At 37.9% G+C, this 9,082-nt stretch overlaps 1 protein-coding gene across 1 annotated transcript; it reads left to right on the top strand.

Moving 5' to 3' along the window:
- The first annotated feature begins 817 nt into the window (after window positions 1-817).
- SNRPG (small nuclear ribonucleoprotein polypeptide G) lies at window positions 818-8,734 on the top strand. Its single transcript, XM_037048145.1, has 4 exons — window positions 818-936; window positions 4,122-4,144; window positions 4,800-4,924; window positions 8,540-8,734. The coding sequence occupies exons 1-4, from the start codon at window positions 905-907 to the stop codon at window positions 8,588-8,590; spliced, it is 231 nt and encodes a 76-aa protein (XP_036904040.1). The 5' UTR covers window positions 818-904; the 3' UTR covers window positions 8,591-8,734.
- The last annotated feature ends 348 nt before the right edge of the window (window positions 8,735-9,082 follow it).

Consider the following 9,082-nt stretch of genomic DNA (forward strand, 5'->3'; position numbering starts at 1 on the left):
TTCAATATCTATGTCAGGTTTTTAGCTTCAGCTAACCACTAACAGCAAAAGGTAAAAAAGATACAGCTATGACCCCTCTAGAGAATATGCAATGTCTAGGATTTTGAGTACCACAGAAATACAAAATACATTAGTTTAAGTCTTAACTGTCATTGGTTAAGACTTACTTTGGGTTCACATTTATGAATCAAATACAATAGGGATTTAGAAGGGTAATTTAACTGGGAACAAGTCAGAAACAACTTGACACGTAACGTTCTTGACTTCAAAGTACCTCACAGTTTGTGCTGCACATATGTTTTATGTATGGGATCAAGATACATTTTACATTTAAGTGGGGATCGGGAGGCAGTACTAACAAGAATAGCAAGACCGTCAGCTGGAAATGTACTTTCGGGTTCTGGATTCACGTTCTTATAAACTGAGGCCCTGTCACTCACTCTTTAGTGCAGCGGTCACTAATTTGTCAATGAAACCCTGAGTTTAGCATGACAGTATACTATAGGAATACATTCCAAGGAACTATCAGGGTCCCACTTCTCTAGAGTTTATTTTCATTTATTATATATGAATAAGTCCCGACTCGATCCGGTGTCGTTTAGAAAGTAGAGTCGGGACATTTACCGGTATCTCAACGTTACAGAAAAGGAAATGAAATTAGGAACGCCGGGAAACCCAACCCTTTCATCCTGGCCAATCGCTGGCGACGCGACCGGAAGTTCAGGACTTCAGGACAGCACGCTCAGACTTCCCTAAGTATCGCGAGGTGAAGCTTGAAAGCTGCTGACAATTGATTGGCTAACGAGATCAGTGACGTCAGACGCAAAACTCTGGGTTTACTGCGGGTTCGTAAGCGGCGAAGAATTTCTTTTGGAGGTATCGTTGAGTTCGCTGAATAGACACCATGAGCAAAGCTCACCCCCCCGAGCTAAAAAAGTAAGTATGTTGGAAGGCCGTGGGAGCTTCTTTGTAAGTAAGTATTGGCAGCTTCTTTGTATGCTTAAAGTTCCTTAGATTCCCTCCATTTCTGGTCTGTGCCCCTGGCGCGCGTGTTCCGCTACGAGGCCTCGGAGGTCCCAGCTTGGGTCCCGCGCTTTCGGGCCTGAAACCCGCGCAGACGCAGCTATTCTCCTTGGTTGACATGGTTACGCAAGGCTGCAATGGCTCCTGTATTCAGCCCATTTAATCTAGCTGCAGCTCTCCGACCCACGTCTCTCCCGTTGCCTGAAGATCTCGAATGCCTCTCTTTGCTGACCATCTTACATAGCATCCTGTTCTACATCAGGTGGCTGGAGACTAACTGCATAAGGAACTAATAATGTGGGTGAAATGGAAGTGTTTGATAGTATATGAGATAGAAATCAAAAGCCACCTTATTCTTAAGAGTGTGTTTTTAGATGTTTCTTTGAACTTTAAATTGGAAATTCCATTTCTTTTTCTTGCTTCCTTGTACTTAACGTTATACTTGAATGTCGTGTGATGTCTTGCTCTGTTAATAGTGCTGTGTGGGAACTTCTTTCCCTCGTCAACGCAAAGGAAGATATTCCTACTTTAGATAGGGCCCTATATTTCCATGCCTTTTAAGTATATACTTCTGTATCTTGTTTATACCATGTAATGCCAGAATTCTGCATCTAGTACTTGGATAGAACAAAGGATGCAGAATTCATCCGGGGATCAATTTGTGAGGCAAGCCATCTGGTCTACTTGGCCTATAGTTAATTTGTTACCACTCCATAAAGAAGTTGGACTTAAGGAAAAGTTCACATTTAATAATTTTGCACTGAACTGCACATTAGTATCAAAGCCACCTTTTGTGCAAAAACTGTATATTTTAGTTGGATCTGTTAGAGACTTAATTATTAAATCATAAGCTTCACATTAAAAAATAGAGCCCTGGCTGGTGTGGCTCAGTGGATTGAGCGCGGGCCTGGCAACTGAAGGATCATGGTTGTGTTCTCAGGGCACATGCCTGGGTTGCAGGCCAGTTCCCAGCAGGGGACCCACGGGAGGTGACCATACACTGATGTTTCTCTCCTCTCCTTCTCACCTTCCCTTCCCCTCTAAAGACAAATAAATAAAATCTTTTAAAAAATAAAGTAAAAATAAAAAATAGAAATTATTATCATGAAAATGTTTATCTGGAAGTTATTCTTTTATTGGTGAGCCAGTAAAATCATGTAAATATCCTGTAGATTCCTCAGAAACTGATGAAATGATTAAAAATCTAACAAAAGGACCACCATTCGTTACTCGTAATCTTAGATTTCCTTTTTGATTCTTAACAGATATTATTTGAGAATTTCAAAGGATGAAACTAGTTTTAACACCTTTCTCTTTTCATCTCTAGAATTCATGAATTGTGAAATCTTTTCATTTCTGCCGCCAGAATGACTTTCTAATTTTTTCTTCCTTTCTCACAAATTCCATCTTTTTGTACACGTTTATACTCGCCTCCTGGTTTAGCATAACTCAGTGGTTCTTATCTGAGGGGATAGGGAGTCTGGCTCTACCAGCATCTAATGGGTAGAAGCCAGGGATCCTACTAAATATCCTCCAATGCCCTGGACTTCCCTCAACAACAAAGAATTATCTGGGCCCAATGTCAGTATGCTGAGGTTGAGATTCCCTGGCCTGACCAAACTCTCCCTCCCAGCATTTAAAAGTTGTTGCCATGGTAGTCTTGTCAATAACTGACTTTTTAAATAACTTATTGCTGTCTACATAGTATAGTCAACTTGACCCAGCATTCAAGTTCATCCATATCAAATCCAGGCACCAAATTACACACACTAATATTTGAGTGCTCTCGTCTACGGCCAAATGGAACCATTTGTATTTACTCAAAAACTTTCTCACCTGCTGTGTAACTTCGGGCAACTTACTTGACCTTTCTGAGCCTCAGTTTCCCATCTATAAAATTGTGGTAACACTAGTAATAACTTACAAAGTTGTCAAAAGGATTAAATAAGCTAATATGGGTTACATTTGCAAAGCTTCTATAATACATCCTACTAAAATAGCTTATTTTATTCTTTATACATGTTTTATTTCTAAATGTATCTTGGCATATACCTTCTGTCAGTCCCCGAGCCTTGCTAATCTCTGAATTCACCCATACTATCTTATACATTAAAGTTGAATGAAATTTCTTATTTTCCAGCCTGTAACTGCAAGAGGTAAAAACTTGCGTTGACTACACAGTATATTTTCATAGTGCTCTGCTGAGATAGGCCTTTCTTGTTTAAATTGTTTAAAGCTTCAAGTATAGGCATTTATTTTGCTAAAATATACTTGTGTTGAAGAGTAAAGCTTAATATTAAATAAAATAATACTGTCTCAGATATAAAATAAAATAGATGTTGGATTGGATGTGGCTTGGTTACTACAGCTTCTGATTTCTTCACAATTTTGTTTGGTTTGGAAATAACCAAAATGTAATCAAATCTTTGTTTTTCTTTTAAAATCCAGCCATTGAAAATTAGGTCAGTATTGAATAAGAATGTTTTCGTAATTTACCTGGGAAAAAACTCAATTTAATATTGTTCATTAATATATTATAAACCCACCCTGGCCGGTGTAGCTCACTGGATTGAGCACGGGCCTGCAAACCAGAGGATCACGGTTCAATTCCCAGTCAGGGCACATGCCTGGGTTGCAGGCTAGGTCCCAGCAAGGGACACATGAGAGGCAACCATACATTGGTGTTTCTCTCCCTCTCTCCTTCCCTCCCCTCCCCTCCCCTCCTCTCTAAAGATAAATAAAAATCTTAAAAAATCAGTTTATTTAGCAATTTGCTCTCACAAATAAGGACTTAACCACAATAAAATATGTATATATATATTATAAACCCATTCCACTTTTACTGATTATCTTGCCCTTTCCCAAAATACATTGCTTTGTATTAAGTACAGACTGAGATGGCATACCACTCCCTCTTCCTTTATAGCAGTGCAAGGTTTTTACTATTTTAAATTTCGTTATTCCTATTGTGTAAATACAATTTTAGCAAATTATATTGACTAGCAATTATTATATAATTGAGTGTATACCTAGTTTTGTGCATACTTATGCTTAAATTTATTGTCAGTTATATAATCTTTATCCCTTTGCTTTTTCAGATTTATGGACAAGAAGTTGTCATGTAAGTGTTATTTAATTCAGTTGCTTTTTACATATATCTTAGTATACAGTGTTTGGAGCAACTCTATATATAAAGATTCAAAATACACAGAGTCTCTAATTCACATTCATTTATTAAGCAGATTTAGCAAAATCCTAACGAGACAGTTTTATTTACATAATTTTTGAAATTTAGTAAATTTCACAGTACTTCAGACACGTCATAATTCCATATAAGCCTACCCTCATTGTCACAAAATTAACAGGATTTTCCTATTTTGTGATATTTGAAAATTTACCCTTTTTTAAAAACAAAGGACATAGACAAGACTAAAAATCTGACCTACACAGTTCTTGAAGTTTGTATGGGTTAAGATCATGGCTTTAGAGACAGTTTGAATCCCTGCCCTGCCACACAGCAGCTGTATAACCTTGAACCAGTTATTTAAAAGCTTTTTATACATTCCAGTTCCCTCATAAAAGATAATTCTACATTATAGGATTCTTGTAAGTTTAATGTGGAAGTAAATATAAAGTATTTAGTCCAGTGATTGGCATATAGTAAGGATAGTGGATTATACCTCTCATATACCTAGGTTTTACTCCACGTAATTTTTAGTGAATACTTGATAGTTAATGGCCAGTCTTATTAAATCTTATTTTTCCCTTTTCCGTAGTGAAATTAAATGGTGGCAGACATGTCCAAGGAATCTTGCGGGGATTTGACCCCTTTATGAATCTTGTGATAGATGAATGTGTGGAGATGGCAACTAGTGGGCAACAGAACAATATTGGAATGGTGGTAAGTGAAGATGGGAGATTTCATTTTTCATTTGGAATAGGCAGTAACTTCCCTTCTGTCAAAGTCTGAAATTAAACTGAAGTTAGGCAAATTACAGGATTAGACTTTCCATTTTTGAGTTTAACATTTGGCAGTCATTCTGTGATGATATCACAGTTACCTTTAAGTTAGATCTGAATCTCATGTAGAATCCTCTGAGGTCATTGGGCTTGGAATAACTTGGACATTATTTTTTCACATTATTCTACAATATATCTCACAGGCTTTATTAGAGCACCGGTTCTCCATCTTAATTGCATCTTAGAATCAGATTAGTTTGGGATGTAGCATAAAGGTTTTTTCAAGTTCCCCAGATGATCCTAATGGAAGGCAAAGATTAACCACTGGTATAGAGCATTTACTATCATCTGTTTACCCCCCAAACGAAAACTAGATTCTACCCCAGGCAAATGAATCTCTCTAGTGGTGGTGGTGTTGTTAAATTAGTAATGTATATGAAGGTTAAGCATGTGCTTATGAATTCTCCTCAGATGGCCTTGTAAAAATGCAGATCCTAATTCACTAGGCATGGGGTGGAACCTGAGATTTTGCATTTCTAACAAGTGTCCACTGATGCAGATCTGCCCATCCCACAGATCACACTTTTATTTTTAATTGTGTATATAATTAGATAGATTTCTGATTTATCACACCCAGATTTAAAAGTAATGAAGAAAAGCCCTAGCTGGGTAGCTCAGTTGGTTAGAGCATTGTGCTGATACACCAAGGTTGTGGGTTTGATTCCTTGTTCAGGTCAGAGCACGTAAAAGAATCAACCAATGAATGCACAAATAGGTGAAATAACAAATTGGTGTCCCTCTCTCCCTCCTCTCCCCTACTTCCTCTCTAAAATCAATAAATTTAAAGATAAAAGTAGTCCAGGTAAAAGTTACAAGGATGGTCATGACAATAGCCATTCACGTTTGAAGAAAACAGAAATAGTCAGTTCTTAATTATAGGAGCAAGCATTTCTACATTCATTAGTCCATAGTGGAATGACTGCTGAAGAATTTTTGATGTTCGCCAGCAAGACCCAGACTTTAAATCCCTCTCTTTGCCCAGCACAGGACAATGTACCAACACCCAGTAAGTGGTAAGGCCAAGTTTCTTGGAAAAAGGTGGATCAAAAAGGACAACTGAGCCCTGACTGGTGTGGCTTAGCTTGGGGATCGTCCTGCAAGTTGAAAGGTCGCTGTTTTGAGTCCCAGTCATGGCGCTTGCCTAGTTTGAGGGCCAGGTCCCCAGTTAGAGGCATATGAGAGGCAGCTGCTTGTTTTTCTCACACAACATTGATGCTTCCCTCCCTTTCCCTCTCTAAAAATAAATGAATAAAGTCTTGTGTTTTTTAAAGGACAGCTTAGCTTTAGCAAATCATAGAGCATAAAGACTTCTACGACATTATGAAAGTCCTAATGGTTAAACTTGACTTTTTGCCTTACTATTTTTTTGAAGTTTGAGCAATAGAGGGATGTAATTTTGTTTTTAATGACTTGTTCCAATGCTTGTGTTACTGTTTATTTCAAATACATTTTTATTACTGCATTTTGAAACGTAAATCCATGGTCAGGATTGGAAAAACAGCTTAGAGTATCTAGATATAAGACTTTTTCCCCCGAGTTTCATGTAAATCACCCTTCTTTGGAAGTACATTTTCCTTGAGCTTCTGTTTGGCCTGGTCTGTGATTGCATTATGATCTGCAGTACACCAGGAGCTTTTTACACAGGGTGGGGCAAATGTGGGTTTACAGTTGTTCGTATGGAAAGTAATATAGTAAATAATAATAATACAAAGATAAATTCAGTGTTTTGTGTACTTAAAACTGTAAACCTACTTTTGCCAAACCCTGTATTCACAGACCCCTTCCAGTTTGACTTAAGGTTTCTGTCCCTCTTCACCTCAGCTGTCCCCTCTTCACATCTCCTGTTTTATTTACTACAATATAAAAATTGGCCCTGGCTGGTGTAGCTCAGTGGATTGAGCAAGGGCCTGCGAACCACCCGATCGTGGTTCGATTCCCAGTCAGGGCATATGCCTGGGTTGCAGGCCAGTTCCCAGCAGAAGACTCATGAGAGGCAACCATACATTGATATTTCTCTCCTTCTCTCCTTCCCTTCCCCTCTAAAGATAAATAAATAAAATCTAAATAAATAAATAAATAAAAATTGAGTCTTGTACATTTTCACATTGAACTTTTGTTAAATAACTTTTTGTATTGGTCAAAAAATGCTTTCTCACATGTGCTGAACTTAAAAAATAAGATATTAGCTCTGATTTTTTTCTTACATGAAAAAATTCATTCCTGGTTAGGACTAATTTTTTAAGGTTTTTATGCATTAATATAGAAAAATGTATTAATGAAGGGAGTTAATGAAGTTACCAGCCATATCAGTTGTGCTTTCGTGAGAATCCTGGCTTATCTTCATTTGTAGAATGGCTTTGTCAGACGCCGTGCTAGTCCTAGGGCCTGTAAACTCTCTGCCAGCCTCTTCGTTCTAGAACTTCGTTCTAGTGTGGATTTAAGCTGTGCAGGTCCACCTCTGTGTGGGTTTATTTCAATAAATACCCAGTATCCCTGGGTTTTGCATCCACATGTTGAGCTGTGGGTTAAAAACTATTTTCTATCTATCGTTGGGAATCCATGGATGTGGAGGGCCAGCTGTATGCATGATTACATAAGGGACTTGAGCGTCCATGGATTTTGATATCTGAAGGGGGTCCTAGAACCAGTGCCCCTCAAGGAATGACTGGGATGTCAAAAGCATGGTGGGGGCGGTGCTTTTAAGCCATGTTTTGTTCAAAGGTCGACTGTGCCCGTGCCAGAACAGTGGTCATTCCCACTCTGAAACTTTCACTGGCTTATTGTTGGCTCCATTATCCCCTCCACTTTTATGGTTGGTGTTGGAGGCCTTCTAAGATTGGATGCAAACTATCTTTGTTTCTTCCTCCCTTCATAACCTTTTATTGCACATTAGATTATATTTTATTCCCCAGAGAATTTCCCTATCAATATTCTGCCCAATTTTCAAAACCCATCTAAAATGCTATCTTTATAAAGCCTACTTTTTGCAGCTTTTATTGTGGTTTGTTCCCTGTATGATCCTACTGCATAAACTAACATGCATATTCTGTTGGACCTATTTTTCCCATTAATTTATGGATTCCTTAGGGGCAATGATGGTCATGTTGAGTCCTGCCATTAAGGCAGTGAAATGAGTCATTGGAGACTTGGTATCTCAAAAGGGTAGTTGTTAGCCTTTGAGACTTGAGTTATTTAGCTTGAACTGACATGTTTTATCTTTTAAGATTTTTATCTATTTATTCTTAGAGGGGAAGGGAGAAAGAGAGGGAGAGAAACATCAGTTAGTTTCCTGTCACCCCCAGCCCTAACCAGGGATCTGGCTGGCGACGCAGGCATGTGCCTTGACTGGGAATCGAACCCGGGACCTTTAGGTTTGCAGGATAATGTCCAACCCACTGAGCTACCAGTTTAGGGGTGGTGAAAATTCTTTAATCATGATTTATAAATCTGTTAATTGATGTGTAGTCTCTCTTTAAGTTACTTTTCTCTTTCTTAGGTAATACGAGGCAATAGTATCATCATGTTAGAAGCCTTGGAACGAGTATAAAAATGACTGTGTTCACCAGAGAAACCAACTGCTTCTGCGGCCCCTCTTCACATCTCCTGTTTTATTTACTACAATATAAAAATTGAGTCTTGTACATTTTCACATTGAACTTTTGTTAAATAAATTTTTGTATTGGTCAGAAAATGCTTTCTCACATGTGCTGAACTTAAAAAATAAGATATTAGCTCTGATTTTTTTTCTTACATGAAAAAAATTCATTCCTGGTTAAGACTAATTTTTTGAAGGTTTTTACGCATTAATATAGAAAAATGTATTAAATGTAAAACACTTGAACATAGATAAAGAATCTGAAAGCATGAATGGGTTTCTTTTGTAACATTAACTCTGATTTTCAAAACTCTTCTAGTAATTTTGATATCTGGCTTTTCCAAGTACATCTGCATTCCAAGTAGAATACAACAGAAAACAGGAAGCAATGATGTTGCTGTTTATTTTGAACATAAGTGGGAAAATAGTTTGAACACAAGAGTA

Source organism: Sturnira hondurensis, unplaced genomic scaffold (genome assembly GCF_014824575.4).
Source record: "Sturnira hondurensis isolate 20B ecotype Veracruz unplaced genomic scaffold, ASM1482457v3 Scaffold0006413, whole genome shotgun sequence".
Classification (NCBI taxonomy): Eukaryota; Metazoa; Chordata; class Mammalia; order Chiroptera; family Phyllostomidae; genus Sturnira; species Sturnira hondurensis.